This window comes from Pelodiscus sinensis, chromosome 4 (genome assembly GCF_049634645.1).
Source record: "Pelodiscus sinensis isolate JC-2024 chromosome 4, ASM4963464v1, whole genome shotgun sequence".
NCBI classification, from domain to species: domain Eukaryota; kingdom Metazoa; phylum Chordata; order Testudines; family Trionychidae; genus Pelodiscus; species Pelodiscus sinensis.
In genome coordinates, this window is record NC_134714.1 from 46,105,980 (window position 1) to 46,129,709 (window position 23,730).

Consider the following 23,730-nt stretch of genomic DNA (forward strand, 5'->3'; position numbering starts at 1 on the left):
TACCCTTATTGTTTTCTGAAAAGCATTTACCAACAGATATGGCATTTTTATCTTTTTTCATTTTTTGTGAGAGTTCATTCAAGGGTATAGTGGTAGCTTGTAACATACACATAGCTACTATTGGGGCATTTAGTCATGGGCGGCAGGTGAACCTATGGTTGAGGGAGGCAAGCCCCCTGCTCCAACCCGTCTGCGTAAGGTCCCACCACTGACACCCAGGGCCCTGTGGGAGGCCACCCCTCATCCAGCAGCTCTCATTGGCTACAGTTCCAATCAATAGGAGCTGCTGAGTCAGCGTTTGGATTGAAGGTAATGTCTTACTGCAGAGACATGCCAGCTGCTTCTGGGAGTAGCACAGAACCAGGGCAGTCACTGCCTTAGCCCCAACGCACAGCTGAATGTTTAGTGACTTAAAAACTCCTGATTTGGCTTTAATAACCTCAGAGAGATGAAGTCAAATTCCAGGAGACTCCAAGTGATACTGAGAGGGTTAGCAAGCCTACATTCTACAAATATGAAGTAAGCAAACTTTGGTATTGCTCTTAGCTACATTAGATATTATAGTATTTGCACACTGATTTCTTATTATGTTTTGAAAAAAACAGCATTATGAAATTTAACCAGGTGCCAGTTTACATTATTATTTCTTTTTCCTACATTTTACATGGTTTTAAACTACAGGCTGTGTCCAGACTCAGGGTTTTTTCCGAAAAAGTAGCCTTTTTTCGAAAAAACTTCACCTGCGTCTAGACTACAGCCGCGTTCTTTCAAAATTAAATCGAAAGAACGCAGCTTTTCTTTTGACGGTGGTAAACCTCATTTCACGAGGAAGAAGGCCTTTTTTCGACAGTGCTCTTTCGAAAAAAGGCGTTCTTGAATGCCAACAGGGCTTTTTAGAAAGAGAGCATCCAGACTCACTCACTGCTTTCTTTCGAAAAAGTGGCTTGCTTTTTCGAAAATTCCGCTTGCAGTCTAGACGCTCTTTTTCGAAAGAGGCTTGCAGTCTAGACATAGCCACACTGTGTAACACTTGCTGAAACATTAGTGCGGGAGCATTAACCTGAAAGTCTTACTCTTCCCTTTTGTAATTTAAATACTGAAATATAGAGAATGTTTGTTAAAAATGAGACACTCTATGAAGCATCAAGGCTATAAAAACCAAGATATTTTATTGCTTGGCATTTTACTGTAAATAGTTTAGAAAGAATTTTCTAACCTTAGTTTTCTTGGCTTTCATTTGTATTTTTCCTAGCAGAACAAATATGGAAGGCGTAGGCTGATTTGCAATAAGCTCCTGTAAGCATGCTATAGCTTCATTGTGATTTTGACAAAATGACTGAACGAGCGCTTGCTGAACAGGAGAAGTTTTAAAGGATACTGAAAATAAGAAAAACAAACAAACAATTCACAATATTCAATTATTGCACATTGCACAATGTATCCCTAAGACTGTTTCAAAGAATAAGCAAAGTTTAAATTGTTCAAAATTCATGAGAATCCACAGTTGTCTATACCAAAACACAAATAATTTTTAAAAAGTTGAGTTTTAATCCATTCACATCAAAGCCTAGGGCAGAAAATTTCAACTATCACCAGCAAAGTTAAGATCAAATCATGGGCATCTGCAAGCTTCCCCTCTGTAAAGAAAGAGAAAAGGAAAAAGATCACCCCAAATAAATACACAGGTATTCCTAAGGGGTCAATAGGATAATTGAATCATCCTTACTCAGGGCTTGGGGCACTAGCTCTGCTGCTCTGAGACCACCCACAAGGGTTACTAGAGCACTGTAGTATTTTAGCTTACAAGTGTGTTCGTGACACTTAGGCTGCGTCTAGACTGGCATAATTTTGCGGAAATACTTTTAACGGAAAAGTATTTCCACAAAAGTGCGTCTAGATTGGCACGGATGCTTTTGTCTAGACGCAACTTTGGGCAAGAAAGTCCCGATCGCCATTTTAGCCATCGGGGCTTTTTTGTGCAAAACAGTTCTTCCCTGTCTACACTGGCCCTCTTGCGCAAGTATTCTTGCGCAACGGGGCTTTTTCCCGAGCGGGAGCATGAAAGGATTTGTGCAAGAAGCACTGATTTTGTACATTACAAAGTCAGTGCTCTTGCGCAAATTCAAGAGGCCAGTGTAGACAGCTGGCAAAATATTTCCAGTCTAGACGCACCCTTAATGTCTGTAAAGCCATTTGATATGTTAGGAAAAACCTTCCTTGGTAAATACAAAGTATAACTATAAATTCTACATAATGCTCCGTTACCAATATTTATAAATATAAAAATAAATGGTACAAGTAAAGAAAGGTAAGTGAACGAATTGCAAGCAACATAAGGAAGTGTCCTAATTTAACAGTAGTTAAATTACTCCTTATATTAGGTTTCAGATAATATGTTTAATAAAAACCTAGATAATTAGACTGACTTTACCTTCACCCATTTCTGCTACTTGATATATACAGAAGCTTGCAAGTTTATATTCCTTCATCTCAATTAAATATTGTCCTCTGTAACAAAACAAAATGTTATTAAAATTTGCTCACTATAAAACCATTTTTTCAGGCTGAGATTTCTTGTTTAAGCACTTGTTTAAAGATACAAATAATGCAGAAGTAAGTAAAAGTCTAAAGTTTCTGATAAGAATCATATCTTCAAAGGAATACCATTCATATTTTCCCCCTTATTCATTCTGCACAAGCTTGTTTAAAACACTATCACCAAGAAATGTTAAAAGTGTATAGCTATTCAAATTACTGTACAAGACTCACAAAAAGACATTTTCCGTGGGCTCCACAGCTACTAGCAATTATACACCTTGAACTATACAAATATTGTTAATAATGCTATTTCTAAAATCAATAGTGTTTTCCCACAGAATGGTTGTTGGTAAATTAAATCTGAGTCTTAAGACCAAACTAGATTTCTTGCTTTTTCATGCACTACCACTAGTAATACAGGTCCTTGGAAGCCAAATCAGGCTTTCAAAGAAACCCTGTACAAACCCTCTTTATTGAGGTAACAAAGGTGGAATTGATTAAAACTTAGTAAAAGACTCTGTTAATGATGCACAAGAAGGAATAGCTTTTCACCTATTCCCTCTTAGCTTTGTTGTGGCTCTATAGTATTAATAAAAATAAAAAGCAGTCGAAACTTATTATTATTCCTAAAGTAAGCAGAGATTAGTTGAAATGCATACTGGGAATATTGACTGAATAAGAAAACATTTTTATATATTTGTCATTAAGAGTACAGCCTCATGTTAAGTCTTTAATGTGAGGATTAATTGATGCAGAGAGCATTGAGGGGGCCCTCTACACTGAGATGAAATGACATTTAGGGTACAACTAGACTACAAGTTTTTGTCGGAAAAAGGTACGCAAAATGCACTCTGCATTTTGCGTACCTTTTTCTGATTCTTTTGTTGGAAGAGGCTTTTCCAACATTTGGCTTGTCTAGCCTAAGCCAAATGTTGGAAAAAACCTCTCTTTCAGAAGCCACCTTCTTCCTTGTAGAACAAGGAATACAGGGGCTTCCGAAAGAGCACGTTTTCTCTTTTGCAAAAAAAACCCAAAAGAGCAAATGAGTTCCCTGGACACAGAGGTATCTCAACCCCCTTTCTCCCCCCCCCCCCGCAGTTTATGACGGATTTATTGGGTGCAAGTGCCCCCTCTCGCTGGAACTGGGGGGTTCCGCAGACCCACCATCGGAGTTTGTGGTTTGAATCTTGGGGTCCGATCCCTTGTGGCGGAGTTCGCGAGTGCGAACACCCACTGCCGGATCGGCAAGGGGGTTCAGCGGACCCACTGCCTCGTCCCTGTTAAGAGTCCTGGGGTCCTATCCCCAATAAGGGTTCTGGGGTTCTACCCCTGTTAAGGGTTCTGGGGTTCTGTCCCCTAAAGCCCATCCTGTACGGGCAGCGGTCGCCCGTACCGAGTCCAGAGTCTCCCAACTCCCGGGAGCTCTGGCCTACTGGGGCAGGTTGAATAGGTTGAGAGTGGAGAGGGAAGAGTGGGGGACCCAGGCCCACCCTCTCCACTGGGTCCCAGCCCGGGGCCCTAAGTGGAAGGATTAGAGTGTTCCCTCCATGACAGGTGAGGTTGATCCTCGAAACTCACCTGCCCATGAGCGACAGAAGCACTCTGCTCTGGGCTTCTTCCACTCCCCATCCTTTGCTAACCCGCCTGCGGACCTGACCTTGGCACTCATCATTCCCATGTCAGGTCGGTGACCTGGAAGCTGCAGCATAGCTCCTTCATTCCTCCAGTGGGGCGGGATGTTCACCTTCCCGGGGAGGGGTCGGTGGCTCCTCCCTGAGCTGCCCCTAGACACCTTGTTTGTCCGCTTTTCAAGCGGCCCGGGGAGAGATGCTGTGCAAGGTAGCCCCACCCCCTGGCGTCCTCACGCTCCGGGATGCTGCGCCTGGGGTCAGGAGCTCCGCCCCTCGCTCCTCCCTGAGCCGTGTAGCGGGAATGCCCCTCAGGCGTCTGGCCTGTGTGCTGCAGCCGGGTCTGGCCCCACCTCCTACGCGGTGGGGCCATGCGTGTTCTGCCACGCTGGGTCTCAGCCCTGCCGGGGCTGTCCCAGCTGCCCGCGCCGCTGATCTGCCTTCCTGGCCCCGGAGTGGGAGAGGCCGCTCCCTGGGGCAGTGCGGACCCGCTGGGTCCGTCACATACCTCCCTCCTTTGAAGTGACTTGCTCGGGGTTGGCTCCTGCTCCCCTATTCACGAAAAGAAGTCCGCGTTTTGATGCGAGTCCCCAGGCCAGTGAATCACCTCAAAACAGTACGGTTGGAGGGCAAGATACCACCGCATAATGCAGGCATTCATGTCCTTCATTGAATTCAACCCACTAGTGGGGCGTGATCGGTTATCAGTTTAAATTTATTACCCCACAAGTATATCTTAGGTTCTTTCTCTATGGTGGCGTTGCTTCGCTCTTGGGGTAGGAGCTTCCGACTGAGGTACAGGATGGGGTGTTCCTCTCCCCGGTGCTCCTGCGCCAGTATTGCACCTAGTCCCACATCGGAGGCATCTGTATATAGGAGAAAGGGCCTATCGAAATTGGGTTGAGTCAGTACCGGGGCCCCCGACAGTTTTTCTTTTAATGTCCAGAAATCTAGTTTGGCTTGCGGGTTCCACCGCACTCTCGTTGGCTCGGTGTTCTTTGTCATCTCAGTTAGGGGTGCCGCCGAAGTGGCAAACTGTGGCACAAACTCCTATAATAACCTAAAAGCCCCAGGAACTGCCGTATTTGTTTTTTTGTGGTGGGGTCGGGTAGTCCCGCAACACCTGCACCTTGCTACAAAGCGGCTTCAGTTTGCCCCCCCTCCTCCTCCATGGTATAGCCTAAATAGGAAACCTCCCTCTGCGCAAGGTGGCATTTTTTTGGGGTTGCCGTGAGACCTGCCTTATCTAGGGAGGCAAGTACCTTCTCCAAGTGTCCCAGGTGGTCCTCCCAGGTCTGACTGTAGATGACAATGTCGTCTATATACGCAGCCGAGTATTCATGGTGGGGTGTCAGCAACCGATCCATCTCCTGCTGGAAAGTGGCGGCGGCCCCGTGGAGGCTGAAGGGCATAGTCATGAAGTGGAACAGGCTGAATGGGGTGGAGAAGGCCGTCTTTTCCCTGGCTTCGGGGTCCAACGGTATCTGCCAGTATCCTTTTGAGAGGTCTAGAGTTGATATATAGGCGGCCTTCCCTAGCCGTTCCAGGAGCTCATCCACCCTTGGCATCAGGTACACATCAAAGCAGGATATAGAGTTGACCTTCCAAAAATCGATGCAAAAACGGGTTGACCCGTCGGACATCGGCACCAGAACGATCGGGCTCTGCCATTCAGTGTTAGAGTCCTCTATCATCCCCCAGTGTCGCATTAGTTGGATCTCCTTCTTCACCGTATCCCATACTTTCTGGGGCAACGGCCAAAGGGGTTCTCGCACGGTCTTGCCGGTCTCTGTTTATCTGGTGAACTCCCAGGGTTGTCCGTCCAGGCTGAGCTGTGAGGATTTCCTGGTACCGCTGTAGGATACCTCTCAGTTGCTCTTGTTGCAGGGTCGTCAGCTCGGTGTTTAGGTGGACCCCTGGCGTTTCCTCTTCGTCCCCGCCCCATGGCCCAAGTTCATCTCCCTCTGACGGTGGTGCGATCATCAGGACCTCCCAAGGAACCCACTTCTTCAACAGGTTAATATGGAAAACTTGGGTGTCTCGTCGGCGGCCCGACAGCCTCACTTCATAGTCTACCTCGCCTACCTTCTTGACCATCTCAAAAGGTCCTTGCCATTGTGCCAGCAGCTTGGACTCCCGCGTGGGTAACAGGAGCATTACTCGGTCCCCGGGTTGGAACTCTTGTTGGTGTGCATTGGCATTATAATACCGTGCCTGTCTCCTCTGGCTTTCCTCCAGATTTAAGCGTGTATATTCCCCCAGACGGCTTAGCTTCTCGCACAGTTGGGTAATATACTGGACGGTCCCGCATCCGGTCATGGGTTGGGTCTCCCACCCGTCCCTCAGTAGGTCCAAGATTCCTCGAGGGCGTAGTCCGTATAGCAACTCGAAGGGGGAAAAGCTGGTAGACAACTGGAGGACCTCTCGCATGGCGAACAGGAGGCCTGGGAGCATTTGGTCCCATCCCCAGGGATCGTCGTGCATGAACCTTCTCAACATCCCTTTTAGCGTCTGGTTGAACCATTGAGAACCGTTCAACCAGTCCATCGGTTTGCAGGTGATACACGGAGGTCTGCAATGTTTGATTTTCAACATCTGGCACAGCTCCCTCATGACCCGGGAGGTAATGTTCATTCCTTGGTCGGTTAGAATTTCCTGGGGTAACGCAACCCTTGAGAACATTTTTACTAACTCCCTGGCTAAGATAGGGGCCCTGCTGTTCCTCAGGGGGACGGCCTGGAGTAGCGCGGGTCGTGTAGTAGAGGACTACCATTATATACCGGGGTCCTCTCCCGGAGGGCTCCAGGGGCCCCACTAGATCCAAAGCCACTCATCGAATGGCACCACGATTATTAGTAAGGGCACAAAAGGCGCCCTCGGCACCTGGGCCGGGGCGGTCTTTTGACACCCTGGGCATGACTCACAAAAGTCCTGCACAGCCCGGAACACCCCTGGCCAATAAAACCTTTGTAGCACTCAGGCTAACATTTTTTCCCGTCCCAAATGTCCCGACCAGGGGTTTGCATGCCTGAGTTCCAGTACTTCCTGGTGGAACTGCACCGGGACCACTGTTTCACTTCTCCACCCCCTTTCTCCCGTCACCCGGTACAAGCGGTCATTCAGTACCTGAAAGTGGAGGCCTTGAATTTGGAAGTCCCGGGTCCCCTCTGGCTCCTCAGGCATGATAGCCTGGTCCCATGCATTTTGGAGCGTGGGATCCTGTCTCTACTGCGTCACGAAGTCTGGAGCCGACTCCACCCCTAAGCAAGATGCTCCACTTATTGGGCCTCCCAGTGCCTTTTTCTCAGTGCTTTCCTGGGTACTCTTCTCCATGCTCTGTTGGCCTTGGTTCTGTAGTAACTGCCCGAACCCCGGCCAATCCCGTCCTACTAACACGGGGTAGGACAGAGTCGCGGCCTTCCCTATACTCGATCTTGGTCGCCTCCTGTTATTCAGACCCAGACCGTCGGGTAAGCTTTCACGTCCCCGTGGATGCATCGCATCCATACCGGTTCCCCTTCCAGCCATTCTCGGGGCACTAGGTCGGCCTGCACCAGGGTCACTGTCAAGCCCGAGTCTACTAGGACCTCGGTCCACTGGCCTTCTACCTTTAATTTACTGATACACTGGTCCCTACCCAAACCAGGGGCGGGATTGGAGCCGGCCCGCTCATCTCGGCTTAAGGTACAGTCCATGAGTGGGCAGTCCCACTTGAAATGCCTTTCTTGGCCACACTGGAAGCAGGACCCCCGAGGGCCTGGCCTCATTTCCCTCTGGGCCCCTTCCGGTGCTTCGTCCCCTTCTGGCTTTTCTGGAGCCTTGGCAGGCCATACAGGTGCCAATCTGGGGGTGTTGTCCCAACCCCGGCGGGTACCTTGGGGTTGTCCCTTCCCTGTGGGCTTGCTTTAGAGCCTCAGCTGCCCTACCTTTGGGCCAGGTAATGCCTCCCATCTACTGCCTCCTTCCGCTATCTCGGCCATTAGGTGGGCCTCCATCAAGTTCACTGCCTCGTTAAGCATCGTGGGCTGGTTTCTTCACATCCACCTCTGCCTCTTTCGAGGAAGGATGTGTATAAATTGCCCCATTATGACCATCTCCAACACCTGGGTGCCTGTTTTATGTTCTGGTTCCAGCCATCTGGCCCCCCCATTCTTGGAGACACTGGGCTACTGCACGAGGTCGATTCCCTGTTTTAAACTGTTCTTGCTGGAACCTCTTGCGGCAGGTCTCCGGGGAGTGCCCCAGCTGATCAAGTATCGCCTCCCTCACTTTGTGGTAATTCAAGGCATCACCGACCGACAGACTACAGTATGCCAGCTGGGCGGATCCGCTCGAGTATGTTGCCAACAAGGTGGCCCATTGCTTAGGTGGCCAGCATGCTGCAGTGGCCACTTGCTCAAATGTCGTGAGGGAGGCTTCTGGGTCGTCTTGGGGGCCTAACTTGGTGAGGTGTAAGGGCAACCCTGGTTCATCCCTGTGACTCGTGGTAACTCCCACCGGTACCTCCAACTTCTTCTCAACCGTCTGGCACCATTTGTCTTGTTGGGCCACTAACTCCATCATCAGGTATCGCTGGTGTTCCTGGAATTGAGCAGCTAGTTGCTGGACAAGTTGGGTCTGTTGTTCCTGCTGGGCCCATTGCTGTTGATGTTGACTCTCCACGAGCCACTCCAGCAATTGCCTCCGCTCCATCAGGTCGGCAGAGTCCGTCCCATCTGTGGCTCTAAACACTTGCCGAACACCTGGTCATTTGGTCTCTGTGGGTCACAATGTTGCTCACATTCTCCACCAGTTGTGACGGATTCACTGGGTGCGAGTGCCCCCTCTCGCTGGAGCGGGGGGGTTCTGCGAACCCACCATCAGAGTTGGGGTTTGTATCTTGGGGTCCGATCCCTCGTGGCGGAGTTCACGAGTGTGATCACTTATTGCTGGATCAGCAAGGGAGTTCAGCGGACCCACTGCCACAACCTCGTTAAGGGTCCTAGAGTTCTATCCCCAATAAGGGTTCTGGGGTTCTACCCTTGTTAAGGGTTCTGGGGTCCTATCCCCTAAGGCCCATCCTGTACGGGCAGCAGTCGCCTGTACCACATCCGGAGTCACCCGACTCCTGGGAACTCCAGCCTAATGGGGCAGGTTGAATAGGTTGAGAGTGGAGAGGGGGGAGTGTGGGACTCAGGCCCACCCTCTCCACCGGGTCCCAGCCAGGGACCCTAAATGGAGGGATTAGTGCATTCCCTCCACAACAGGTGGGGTTGATCCCCAAAACTCACCTGCCCACGAGCGCCAGAAGCACTCTGCCCCAGGCTTCTTCCATCCCCGTCCTTTGCTAACCCGCCTGCGGACCCAACCTAGGCACTCATCCTTCCTGCGTCTTCCACCACATCAGGTCGGTGCCCTGGAGGCCGCAGCGTTGCTCCTTCATTCCTCCAACGGGGCAGGATGTTCATCTTCCCAGGGAGGGGTCAGTGGCTCCTCCCTGAGCCGCCCCTAGACAGCTTGCCCGTCCGCTTTTCAAGCGGCCCAGGGAGAGACGCCGTGCGGGGTAATCCCACTCCCCTGGCATCCTCACGCTCCGGGACGCTGCACCTGGGGTCAGGAGGTTTGCCCCTCGCTCCTTCCTGAGCCGCGTAGCCAGAACGCCCCTTTGGGGTCCGGCCTGTGCGCCGCGGCGGGGCCGCGCGCATTCCGCCACACTGGGTCTCGGTCCTGCCGAGGCTGTCCCGGCCGTCTGCGCCGCCGGTCTGCCGTCCTGGCCCCGGAGGGAGAGAGGCCCCCCCTGGGGCAGTGCAGACCCCGCTGGGTCCATCAGACATACCCTTAGATATTCTCACTTTTTAAAAGCTTCAGAGAGGTAGGCAAGTTAGTTTGTAACTGGAAAAACTTTAAAAACTATGAATAGTCTTGCAGCACCTTAAACACTAACAAAACATGTAAATGGTATTATGCACTTTCGTGGGCACAACTCCTTTCTTCAGATGGCTGGAGTTTTAAAAGTCCAGATCTCAGAATAAATAAGGGAAGGAGGGGGAGGGGAGGAGAGAGAGGTAGAGGATGGGAGGAAGAAAAAAAATAGTGAATTAGATAGTTCAAGTTACAAGAAGCTGATAAGAACAAATTGCACCTCTTTAAGCACCCACTGTTTGGTTGGTTAAGTCATTAGGATGTGGAAGGCAGTGTGCTAGAGCCAGCCAATGTCTTTATTTATTCCTCTCTGATAGGAATCAAACTTGTAAATGAAGTTAAGTTCCAACCTTCCCTTGATATTTGGGTTGTGGAATTGGCCTGGAACACATGGTGACTTTGAGATGCATTAATGAGTGCCCAGGCAGGTTAAAGTGTTCGCCAGTAGATTTCTGTGTGTTGCCTTTTTGGATATCTGATTTGGTGCTCCACAAGTGAAAACTGTTGTTTGACTTAGCCAGGGCTGATACCTTTCACAATTTGGGAGGAGTGAAAGAATTAATAATTAAATGCATTTTATGCATATATTAGGAACCATATGGATTCACTGGTCAATGTCAGTTTTCACAGAGCTTCAGGGGGTAGGCAAGTTAGTCTGCACAGGATAAACTTAAACAACAACAAATGGTCTGGTAATACTTTATAGACTAACAAAACATGTAGATGGTATCATGAGCTTTCGTGGGCACAGCCCACTTCTTCAGATAACCAGTATTCTGAAGAAGTGGGCTGTGCCCACGAAAGCTCATGATACCATCTACATGTTTTGTTAGACTATAAAGTGCTACCAGACCATTTGTTGCTTTTTAACTTTTCACAGAGTTTTGGAAATCTGCACCAGCCTAATGAGAGTTTCTCATACTGTACATACCTGTAGCAACAGGCAGGATACTGGTATGCCAAATGGTGCAATGGTTCTAAGCAAGCCTTATGAGGCTTACACAAAACCCATAAACCATACAGAAAAAAATCAGGTCATTCATGAACAGACTAGGAAGCTTGTATTTGGCTTCTGAGAACAGGGAAGGAAAAAAGAACCAATAGTGGTAGAAACTTGAGACTATAAAAAAAGAGTATAAAAAAGACTATGAGAGGGAAGATATTTAGCAAAATTATTTTCTGTGATGAAAGAAACATTTACATAGAAGATGAGTGAAACTACACAAAAATGGAGCTTTCAGGCTAAGCTGGAGAGAACAGTTAAATATCAGGTTTTAAATATTTATCCCCCCTACTCTCATAGCCTTAAGTCTAGGGGCAAGACTGGACTTAACCCCTCACCCTTCTTTTACTGCATCAATTCTTCAGAAAGGACACTGAAGTATTTATCCACTCTGAGTGGACATTTAAATTATTAAATTTAGAAGTGTGTAAAGGTGCCCTGTTGTTACTGTGCATATTCATATTCGCCCTTTCCCAACCCTTGAATGAACAATTTGTTAAGTGGCATCCTGTATATGATGCTGGATCCTTCTTTTTGTCCCAAAGGTAACATCAGTGAGGTGCTACTACATGGATATAGTTTGTAAAGAATGAAAGGTACTATTTAAATATTATTACCATCTCATTATTATTATTATCTATACTTTTCTACATTGAAACATAGTAAAAACAACAGCTATATTAAGATATCTATTAAACAAGCCTGCTGTTATTGAAAACAACAGATGTAAAGTGGAATACTTTTTAAGTTCCAAATGATAATTTCCCTACCTCATTATGCATAAATGGGATTCAGTTGGATAAAGATGAATGGCTCGATTTATATCTCTTAATGCATTCTGTAAATTGTGCACCTGTTATTTACAAAAAAATAATTCAGTTACTCATACATATTCTCTAATCACTTGTTATCCCATTTAATGTATTCTTCCCTACAAGAGATTCCTTTGTAATAAAACATGTAAATTAATGGATATGCTGTCTTTTTAAGTTTTAAATAATTAGAGAACACAGAATGACTTCCACATCATGCATAAATACCATTAGTAAATATTTTATTTTAAAATCAACTTTGGCTTCACTTATCAACCAACACCTGAGTTCAGGATTTTCTGTTCTGCCTACCACTAAGGTTGACACTAAAACAAATGCATATAACAGTACAGGGACCCTTTATCCTGATAAAAGATACAAATAGGCAAACTTCCTAAATTGCTTTTATATTTTATAAAAGCTTATCTATTCATTTTACTTCACTACTATTATTTTAAACATTCCACAGATAGATGGCTAGGTAAGGCTCTAAAACAGACCTCAGAGCTCTAAATATTCAGGTCATGGAAGAAGGCTTTACAACTACAGTTACTACAAATGGGATTATCTGTTACTGCTTTTGATCCCAACCCTGCAGAGATTTACATATGTGCTTAATTTTATACATTGCAAGTTATCCCATAGAAATCAATATATACAAAAACTTATGCATGTATGTAAGGCATGAATATATATTTAAATGTTTTTCATAGTATCTATGAAATGTATAAGTAGTGTTATAATGATTTAAAAAACAGAAGATAAAATACCTTATAATATGCTTGAGCTCTACATATATAAGTTCTACTGTTTGTGGGCTCAATACCAATGGCCTTAGAGAACTGTCGAATAGCTTCATAGTAATTTTCCAAATGTAAAAGTAAAATCAAGCCAATATTTATGTAAGCCAAGGCAATACCACTAAAAAATAAAGATTCTTATTTTTCATTTTGTTATACATTATAAAACACTTTATTGTATACATCAATGACCAATACAACAGATTTCATCTAATTATTATGGTACTATAAAAACACATCTGTAAATAGTCAAAAGCTAGGCTTTGAAGTTACACATATTTGCTTACGTAGCACACATCAAATGCATTACTAATTACCTTTTTAATTCCTTTGAACACTGTATATATATGCATGATCAGTGACCTCAAAACACGGTCTGCACCTTTTTTCATGGATGTTTATTAAAAGGTGTAAGATGCAAGTCGTGTTTCATCAGCATTCCTTGGACTTTCTCCTAGATCGGGGTGGGCAATAGTTTTTAAAAGGGGGCCACTTCAGAAATTCCTGAAATGGCCCAGGGCCACCCCAGAACCAGCAAGGCCTCAGGCGGAAGAGGCAGGGCCAGGAGACTTCTTGTGCTTCTTTCCCCACCCAGATTGGCCTGGGGTGGAGGAGCATGAGAAGTCTTCCCCCTTCTTCCCACACCCCCTAGAGAGATATGCCAGCTGGAACTGGTTCTGTTAAATATCTTCATCAACTATTAAGATATTGGCATAAAGAATATGCTTATTAAGTTAGCAGATGATACCAATCCGGGAGGGGTTGCAACTGCTTTGGAAGATAGGGTCATAATTCAAAATGATCTGGACAAACTGGAGAAATGGTCTGAGGTAAATAGGATGAAGTTTAATGAGGACAAATGCAAAGTACTCCACTTAGGAAGAACAATCAATCTCATACATACAGAATGGGAAGCGACTGTCTAGAAAGGAGTACTGCAGAAAGGGATCTAGAGGTCATAGTGGACCACAAGCTAAATATGAATCAAAAGTGTGACGCTGTTGCAAAAAAATGCAAATATGATTCTGGGATACATTAACAGGAGTGTTGTGAACAAGACACAAGAAGTCATTCTTTTGCTCTACTCTGTGCTGATCAGGCCTCAATTGGAGTATTGTGTTCAGTTCTAGGCACCACATTTCAAGAAAGATGTGGAGAAATTGGAGAAGATCCAAAGAAGAGCAACAAAAATGATTAAAGGTCTAGAGAACATGACCTATGAAGGAAAACTGAAAGAATTGGGTTAGTTTAGTTTAGAAAAGAGAAGACTGAGAGGGGACATGATAGCGGTTTTCAGGTATCTAAAAGGGTGTCACAAAGAGGAGGGAGAAAAAATGTTCTGAGGATAGGACAAGAAACAACGGGCTTAAACTGTAGCAAGGGAGGTTTAGGTTGGACATTAGGAAAAATTTCCTAATTGTCAGGTGGTTAAACACTGGGATAAATTGCCTAGGGAGGTTGTGGAATCTTCATCTTGGGAGATATTTAAGAGCAGGTTAGATAGATATCTATCAGGGATGGTCTAGACAGTAATGGGTCCTGCCATGAAGGCAGGGGACTGGACTCGATGACCTCTTGAGGTCCCTTCCAGTTCTAGTGTTCTTTGATTCTATGAAAGTCTCTCTCTTTCCAGGGTAGTCCATATACAAAAAGAAAGGGGAAATAAGAAACAGAGGAGAATGATTCCATCTTAGGATGTGCCTGAATCTGGCCCTTCCTTCCCTTAGGTGACTTTCAGGCAAATGGTCATCTTGGAAACTTCTACCTTCAGGTCAGCCCTTTCCTCAAGAACTGAAAAAGGTTGAAGGTCTACTGTCTTCCTTGGTCCACCAACAATAGTTGCTCTGTTCCCCTTTGAAGCTCCTTCTCTAACCTATGCATGTCTTGCAGGATTGAACTGCCTAGGCCAGGCCTGGGCAAAATACGGCCCACAGGCAGGAGCCCACCAAGCCACCAGGTCCAGCCTGCAGAGGCAGTGGGAAGCCCCAGGCAGGCTCATCTGCTTGCACTGCAGCCCTGTGCACTGTGCAGAAATGCAGCTGCAGGGGTTCCTTTCTGTTTCAAAACTGGAGGGGAAGGGGGAAATTTCAGGAGCTGCCCTGCCTCCAGCACAATCCCACTGGCCAGTTTCTGGCCAGAAATCAGCTAATGGGAGCTGATTGTTTGAATAACAGGCAGCCAAGAAGAATCACACCCCCTCTCCTCGGCTCAGTTATTCAATGGCTAGGCAAGCAGGCAAGTTGGTTTGGCTGCTGACTGGTAAGTCTCTTGGCCACAGCCTGCCTCCGGCACCCCAGCCTCTCCCTGCCCCAATCTTCTTTCCCACCCTCAACATAAGCAAACACTCTGTTCCCCTCTTGAAGCCATACTCCCTCCCAGATGTGTCACCCCAATCTCCAGACCCAGATCACAATCCCCTTCCACCCTAGGTCACATTTCCAAGCCCCTGCACTCCAGACCCCTCCCCTAGGTCACAACTGCCTTCTTCACCTAAACTCCCTCCCAGACTCCAGTCTCTCTCCTGCACACCAATCCCTTACCCAAGCTCCCCTCTGCACCCAACCTCCATCCCAGACCCTGTATCTCCTCCATTAATATCATGGAAGAGTGCAGCTCTCAACCACTTTCCAAAATCTTGGAGTGGCTCCCCATCAAAAATGATTGCCCACCCCTGGTCTAGGCCCAGAATAGCTCCTTAATCCCTGTTGTCCCATATGGGGTTTGTATATCTCATCACATATCCTTCCCCTCCAGATGGTACCTGGTGAACCAGAGCTAGTGAATTGTCTCTCCTGCTCCCAACTCCAGGGAAAAAATGAGCATTTTGGGTGAGCTCTCCTCACTCTGCACTTATAGTTCAGACAGAGTACTGTATGTTCCTCTCCATTTGCTACCTGGGAAGACATTGTGCTTAGTCTTGTTTCTGAGGCACTGCTTTGCAAAATGAATTCTTTTGAAGAAGTCGGCATTGACAAAGGCAGGCTCTTTGAAGAGGTTTCAGGGGTAGGGCTGCTAGCATCAAAACCTGGTTCAAATTGGTTGTAGTAAGCTGACAGCATCAAAAATCTTTGAACCATGGGATATAGGAGCCTGGACTTTGTGCTCTGTGGCCTAGACTTTGTGCACAAGGGACATGGTCTGACCTTTCCCTAAAGTATACCCTAGTTAGATTGTTTCTTCTTTCCTAATCTTACACTTGGCTGAGTTTGCAATTAGTCCAATTTCCCATATAAACCAAATACAGAGGTGATTTGAGCTAGATGTCCCTCTCAATCTCAGCTGTAGAAGTCCACATCATCTAAGGAGGAGCATTGTCAGCAGATCTAGAGAAGTGATTATTCCCCTTTATTCAGCACTGGTGAGGCCACATCTGGAGTATTGCTTCCAATTCTGGGCCCTCCACTACAGAAAGGATGTGGACGCATTGGATAGGGTCCAGCAGAGGGCAACCAAAATTATTAGGGGGCTGGAGCACATGAGAAGAGGCTGAGAGATCTGGGCTTAGTGTGCAGAAAAGAAGAGTGAGGGGGGATTTGATAGCAGCCTTCAACTTCCTGAAGGGAGGTTCCAAAGAGGATGGAGTGAGGCTATTCTCTATAGTGAGAAGCAATGGTCTCCAGTTACAGTGGGGGAGGTCTAGGCTGGATATTAGGAAAAACTATTTCAATAGGAGGACGGTGAAGCACTGGAATGGGTTACCTACGGAGGTGGTGGAATCTCCATCCCTAGAGGTTTTTAACCCATGGCTTGACAAAGCCCTGGCTGGGATGATTTAGTTGGGATTGGTCCTGCTTTGGGCAGAGGGCTGGACTCAATGACCTCCCAAGGTTTCTTCCAGCCCTATAATTCTATGATTCTAAATAGTCTGTTCCATCTGAGCCAGAGGGGTGGAATAACTTGTTCCATGAGCAATTAAAACATTTTGGGACATGGTGGAGGCCAAAAGCCATATACCTAAAATCACTGAGGCCAAAAGGTGTGGCAAAGGCATTTTTATCCCATGATTCTGATGAAGTAGGATCTGGCAATATCCCTTGGTTAGGACGAATGAGGTGATATATCAGGCCTCATCCAGCTGGTCTACTATCTCATCAGCATGTAGTAGTCATCAAATTTGGAGGTAGCACTGATCTTTCTGAAGTCTACATAAAATCAGATACTGCTGTCCAGCCATCCAGCTTGGTACAGCCATTTAGAGATTCTTCAGTGACTCCTAATTCTGACATTGCATGGAACTTTTGCCTCATGGACTCATGTATTTTGTGGGAGAGTGGCCATTGGTTCTCCTAGACAAGTTTCCCAGGCTCTGTTTGGATATAGTGTTGCACAAATGAGTCCACCTCAGCTGGGAGATAAACACTGTCAAGAAAGCTTTTACTAAGCTTCCTGCATGCACCTTCTATTCTAAGCAACTAAGTTCTCCCATCTGTATAGGATCTGGAATCAGTGAGGTGGACACTTGAGGTCCCAGGATAGGCTCGGGGGTAAGGAGTAATAAATATACCCTGCTCTTCCATATCTTCAGAAGATTAATCTAGTAGACCTGGATTATGTTCCTCTTGTCAGGTTGCCTGATTTAGTAGTTAAGTGGTCGAACATGGTGGAGTACTTCATATAGCCCCTGCATTTAGCAAGTAACTTGAACTCTGCAGTCAGGAGTAGAAATATCCAATCACCCATCTTAAATATGCACCCCTTTGTTATAGGCTGCCTCCTGGGTTAAGTGAGCAGTGAGGCCATTTTCTTTGGCAAAGGTCAATAGGGTTTTGAGCCTCTCCGGGGGCTTCAAGCATGTGGTGTATAGCATTCTCCATCAGAGTAACCTGGTCCTCCCATATATGATGGGCCAGCTCGATAATTCCTAGGGACTGTCTCCCATATTAGAGTTCAAAAGGGAAGAATGAAGTAGATAGCAAATAACATGGGAGAAATAAACTAATCCCAGTGACCAGGATCCTGAGCAATTAACTTCTTTAACATCGTTCTCAGGATCTAGCTAAATCCTTCAACCAGCACTTGTGGATGTTGGAGCTAAGCATCTATTAGATCTACTGAAGTCAAGAAGTCCCACTGAGACAGGGAGGATACTATAGAGGCCAGTGTCTCCATCTGAAACTTCATTTTCTTCATCTACTTGTTAAGACTTTTGAATCAGAATTTGCTCTAATAATACTCCCCAACTCCTGCCCTCATCCTGTGCATTTCTACACAATAAAAAAAAATGCAGTAGAGCCCAGAGAACCTTTCTTCTAAGAGAACATATTCTATCAATACAATATGAAGAAGATGAAACATTTCATTCTGGATCAGATTGTATTTTCTGGGGTTGCTATAACTGGATTACTGAGTGAAGAATGGATGGGGTGGATCCCTCACCCTCTGTGCTATTTGTCTGTAGTTGATAAACATTCATGTAGGATATTCTGACCTTTAGCTTCAGTTTGGAGTGGGGAGGTCTATGCAATCTTTATCAGAAAGTGGATTTTTAAGAAGATGGATTTCCTATGGAGTTTAAGCTTTCCCTCTGATCCTCACTTTCACTGTTTTCCCTTCAAGAATCTGTTGCTTGTAAACTTGGTTGAGTATAGGACCTGTTAAGAGTTAGTGTTCTCCTTCCAATGATCGAGCCATAGGCTGTTCTTGGCTACTGAGCTGGAAGCCATAAATTGGGCTGAGAACCTTATTGAATCTACTGAAATGTCAACTACAAGCACTGTTGCTAGGGAGACTTTCTTTCAAATGGAACCAAAGTCAGGGTGATCTCTGCCCTTAAGGGCTTTAAGCTTTTCCAGCCAGAAGAGATGTTCTTGCAAAGTATATAGATGCCAAATATGCTTGGAAGATGGCAGTGGTGGCTTCAAAGTCCTTTTTGTGAGTGGCCTCCAACTTTCTAACCATAGAGTCCTTTAGAGGAGTCCTTTTCCTCTAAGAGAATAATCATAACCCTTGTGAAGGATGTTACAGTAGTGTCCACCTTTGGTAAGTCAGCAACAAAGCCCTTTATTTATTGAATGTTATGCAGCATGAGGTTACTCTTGTTAATGTCTTATCATGCTTGTTCCACTCATCCCTAATAACTTTCTGAAGAATGAGTGAAAGAGTATTGCTGCCTTATAGGAAGATTTTGAGGAGAGAAACTTATTCAGGCTTACCTTCAGGAGCCTGCTCAAGTTGTATTTGAATCACGGAAAAAATCTTGTTGCACATACCTTGATATGTCTTAGGAAAAAAATCTTTCCTGCATTTTTCTTCCAGCCTATTTCTGTTCAAGACCAGACAGCCTACTTTCCCTTGTAGATATTAAGGAGGGAGACGAGAATAAAACACACTACCTCCTTATTTTAGTGCTTTTTCTTTCGCTTTGGGGGTAAAGAAGTTTTGCTGCAGTTCTGATGAGAACTTTTGTAGTTAGCCTTCCTGTGAGCCTGGAGCCCTTGAAGAGGTTGCAGAGTCTTCCCTATAGAATCTAAGCTCCCCCTGGAAGAGGAGCTCCTAAATCAGAGCCTGCTGGATCATCTTGGGATGGAGGGGGCTGTTTAGGACCACTTTAAGATTTGGGGGATCTGTGGATCCACTACTGTCCCTCTTTGTTCTGCAGAGGTTCCTTGGGACTTAATGCCTCTCTTGAGTGGTCTGGGTCCTGCTCACTTTTAAAGCTTCTCTCTGCTCTGAACTGGGGTTTCTGTTCCATTCTCCCCACACACACTGGAGTCATGGTTGGCTTGATGAGTCAGGGGCCTTAGCTGCTTGACCCATAGCCCTAAATCTTAACAGATATAGGAAGAGAAAGCTGGAGATAGGCTGGACATCACTCATCCTCAAGGTTGGGAAGGCTGCTTCACCAACAGAGCATTGTCTGGATTTAACCCTGTGCTTTCTTGGCTGCTCACCACACCAGCAAGGTGTAGAGATGCCAAAGTGAGACAGCACAGGCTCAGAAAGGGTTAAAGCCCTGATGGGTTAATTGACCCAGAGATGAGAAGAAACGTTGGAAGAAATGCTGCTCAGTGTCCAAAGGCTGGGCAGGAACAGCTCAAATTGCTAAAATAAGAGCAGGAACAACAGAAACTGCCTGACTCCTGGCATGAAGGCAGAGATTCTTGCAGTAAGCAGGAATGTGGAGCCAAATCATTGATCCATCTTTGAAAAGCTGCAGTCAGAGGCAAGCAGCTCAGATGTCCAGCACTGTGGGTGGGCTATAGAAAATACTTATAGTTTTCCAACAAATAAGAGGAAGGATAATACTGAGCTTAATACACTACACTGGTAGGCAGAAGACCATATTATCCTTCTCATGTACACTCTAGCAAGTCTATGAGAGTGGAATTTTCAAAACATGTCCTTGAAGCACTTACACACTTTTGAAAATCCCAGGTTAATCTATCTAATGCTCAGTATCCCATCTCTAACATAAGAATAACAACACTATTTTCTGTTTCATAAAGGATACATTCATAAATGTTTGTAAGTCATCATACTGGACTGATGGAGGTCATAGCAATAATTAGATAGACAGAAACAGATAGATGGAAATGGACATAACTCCTCCCCACCCCGCCATAGCTAATTCAAAATGATATAAAATATATATTAAAAATCCAATCACCTGTCCAGAGCTAGTGCATTTTCAAAGTCACAGATTGCGAATGTCCAGTGACACAGTTCTGTGTACAAGATCCCACGGTGAATGAAAGAACTGAGATTTTCAAAAGAGTCATTGAGGAGCACTGGGAGAAAAAAAGAATATATTTCAACTTTCTGATGTTCTTATTTAAATTGTAGTTATTTATTGTACAACTTATCTGCATATTACTTTAATTTTAGCTTTCTTAGGGCGTCTACGAGGAGATTTCGGCAAATCCAGTAATGTACCTGAACTACTATTGCTTACTGCTTAAACTTTAGCAACCAAGCTAACAGGCCCCAAATAGGCCTAGACAGCATGACCAAGTCAGGGAGGGGGAAGAAGAGGGAGTTTGGATGCCACAGAGAGGGCAGCTTGACCCCGCATCCTTCTGAGGCCCAAATCTCTAGTGAAATTGCTGACCTATACATTAAGAAAAACAGGAAGTTTTTCTAAATGCCCTAAAACATATATCTATCAGGGCCCCCGAGCATGAAGTCTCTGAAAAAAAAAATATATCTGGTGAAAGTGATGATCAAAAGAAAACCTCTTGCCTAACCTTTAAAAAGTGCTTGTTTAACAAGTTTTTGAGTGACATGTTCTTGTAATACTAATGGATAATTAGGGAAGGAAAGTTTGAGTTAGGTGGGACAATTTTGGAAACACCTGGAGGGATGCCTCGAGGACTTCTTGAGGACTCTTCACTCCTGGACGCATCTTCGTCCCCACCGGCAGATGGAAGACTGGCTATCGGAAGCCTCCTCGGTGTCACTCAAGAGCCACACTCAACTTCGGTAATTATTGAGGGTGGGGGTATTTTACTAACCTGTTGCAGAGTGTGAAAGTGCTTGAGACTAAGTAAAGTTTAGCTCTTGTGTTGTCCTGTTTGTACCATCCATCTATCGGTCGGATGACCATGTCTCCCCTGAATTATTTCCTGACACCACCTCGCAGTAAGTAAAAGTTACTGAGAGGTTTGGGTTGAAAGAACCCCACATAACAGGTGCATCTACACTGCACTGTTATTCTGGAATAACAACCATTATTCCGGAAAAACAATTCTAGCATCTCCACAGCGACTGCATTATTTTGAAAGAAAAATGAAATAACGGACGGCTTTTTCTGACATTAGTAAACTTCGTTCCACAAGGAATAAGGCGGAGCTTTTTTGAAAAAAGAGGCCTCCAGGAAATCCCACAGGTGCCCTGCTGGCCACTCCGTCCACACGCCTCAGGACTCTATAGTTCCTCTTCCCCTGCAGATCTTAAAGCTGCAGACACAGGGAAAAGGGCTTGTGGCAGGACGCTGGCCCTCACAGCCTCCAGCCACATTCTAATTGCCAGTGCTTGACATCTGGCCATCATGGCAGACCCCCCAACCTCTTCCCTCCCCAAGAGCTCTCTGCCCATCCCAGGGAGCACTCACAAGGCTCCTTGGAGCCTGCCATGGGCCGCAAGAGGCATGCACCATCCTGGCTCTTATCGAGGTGTGGGGCAAAGAGGAGAACCTGCAGGATCTCTGTTACAGAAAGCGCAATGCCAATATCGATAGCTGGATGGCTGAGAGCCTGGCCACAAAGGGCCATATCCAGACCCAGGAGCAGATCCAGAATAAAGTTAAAGAGCTCCAGCAGGCCTACAACAGGGCAAGGGAGTGCAGCTCATGTTCCAGGGCAGAACCCCACTTCTGCCCCTTTTATGAAGACCTGCAACACATCCTGAGGGGGGGGGGGAAGGCAGCCCCTTTCCCACCCCAGTAGTGGACTCAGGGCAGGAGACATCTGTCATTGCCCATCTAGGGATCCCAGCTAAGGAGAAGGAGAAGGAGAAGGATGTGGCCAGCACAGTGACCACCATCGCCCTAGAGCCAGTACCTCACACACAGAATCATAGAACTGGAAGAGACCTCAGAAGGTCATCAAGTCCAGCCCCCTGCTCTACGCAGAACCAATTCCAACTAAATCAACCCGGCCAGGGCTTTGTCAAGCCGAGACTTAAACACCTCTAGGGATGGAGACTCCACTACTTCCCTAGGTAACCCATTCCAGTGCTTCACCACCCTCCCAGTGAAATAGTTTTTCCTAATATCCAACCTGGACCTCTCCCACCACAACTTGAGACCATTGCTCCTTGTTCTGCCATCTGTCACTACTGAGAACAGCCTTTCTCCATCCTCTTTGGAACCTCCCTTCAGGAAGTTGAAGGCTGCTATCAAATCCCCCCTCACTCTTCGCTTCTGCAGGCTAAACAGACACAAGTCCCTCAGCCTCTCCTCATAAGTCATATGCTCCAGCCCCCTAATCATTTTGGTTGCCCTCCGCTAGACCCTCTCCAATGCGTCCACATCCTTTTTGTAGTGGGGGGCCCAGAATTGGACACAATACTCCAGATGCGGCCTCACCAAAGCCGAATAAAGGGGAATGATGACATCTCTGGATCTGCTGGCAATGCTCCTCTTAATGCAACCTAATAAGCCATTAGCCTTCTTGGCTACAAGGGCACACTGTTGACTCATATCTAACTTCTCATCCACTGTAACCTCCAGGTCCTTTTCTGCAGAACTACTACTTAACCGGTTGGTCCCCAGCTTGTAACTATACTTGGGATTCTTCCGTCCCAAGTGCAGGAGTCTACACTTGTCCTTGTTGAACCTCATCAGATTTCTTGTGGTCCAATCCTCCAATTTGTCTAAGTCATTCTGTACCCTATCTCTGCCCTTAAGCGTATCTACCTCTCCCCCCAGCTTAGTGTCATCTGCAAACTTGCTGAGGGTGCAATCCATCCTCTCATCCAGATCATTAATAAAGATATTGAACAAAACCGGTCCTAGAACCGAACCTTGGGGCACTCCACCAGAAACCAACCGCCATCCTGACATCAAGCCATTGATCACTACCCGCTGGGCCCGGCCTTCTAGCCATCTTTCTATCCATCTTACCGTCCATTTATCCAATCCACAATCCCTTAACTTGCTGGCAAGAATATTGTGGGAGACCGTATCAAAAGCCTTGCTAAAGTCAAGGTATATCACATCCACTGACTTCCCCATGTCCACCGAGCCAGTTACTTCATCATAGAAGCTAATCAGATTGGTCAGGCACGACTTGCCCTTTGTGAATCCATGTTGACTATTCCTAATCACTTTCCTCTCATCCAAGTGCCTCAATATGGATTCCTTAAGGATCCCTTCCATGATTTTTCCAAGAACCGAGGTAAGACTGACCAGCCTATAGTTCCCTGGATCATCCTTCTTCACTTTTTTGAAGATGGGCACTACATTTGCCTTTTTCCAGTCATCCGGGATTTCTCCTGATCTCCACGACTTTTCAAAGATAATAGCCAAAGGCTCCACAATGACATTTGCCAACTCCCTCAGTACCCTCGGATGCACTAAGTCTGGACCCATGGATTTATGTACATTTAGC

General features: G+C 46.1%; 1 protein-coding gene across 8 annotated transcripts in view; it reads right to left on the reverse strand.

The window, feature by feature from the left end:
- The window catches only part of TTC6 (tetratricopeptide repeat domain 6), a 184,237-nt gene that overhangs the window by 54,570 nt on the left and 105,937 nt on the right, over positions 1-23,730 (reverse strand). For 7 of the 8 annotated variants that reach the window (XM_075926900.1, XM_075926899.1, XM_075926901.1 and 4 more), the window contains 5 exons: positions 20,289-20,409; positions 12,653-12,803; positions 11,841-11,923; positions 2,432-2,508; positions 1,217-1,377 (listed from right to left, as the gene is read on the reverse strand). In XM_075926900.1, coding sequence (XP_075783015.1) covers positions 1,217-1,377; positions 2,432-2,508; positions 11,841-11,923; positions 12,653-12,803; positions 20,289-20,409 — 593 coding nt within the window. The remainder of the gene's footprint in view (positions 1-1,216; positions 1,378-2,431; positions 2,509-11,840; positions 11,924-12,652; positions 12,804-20,288; positions 20,410-23,730) is intronic. The other variant, XM_075926905.1, reaches the window with a different exon arrangement.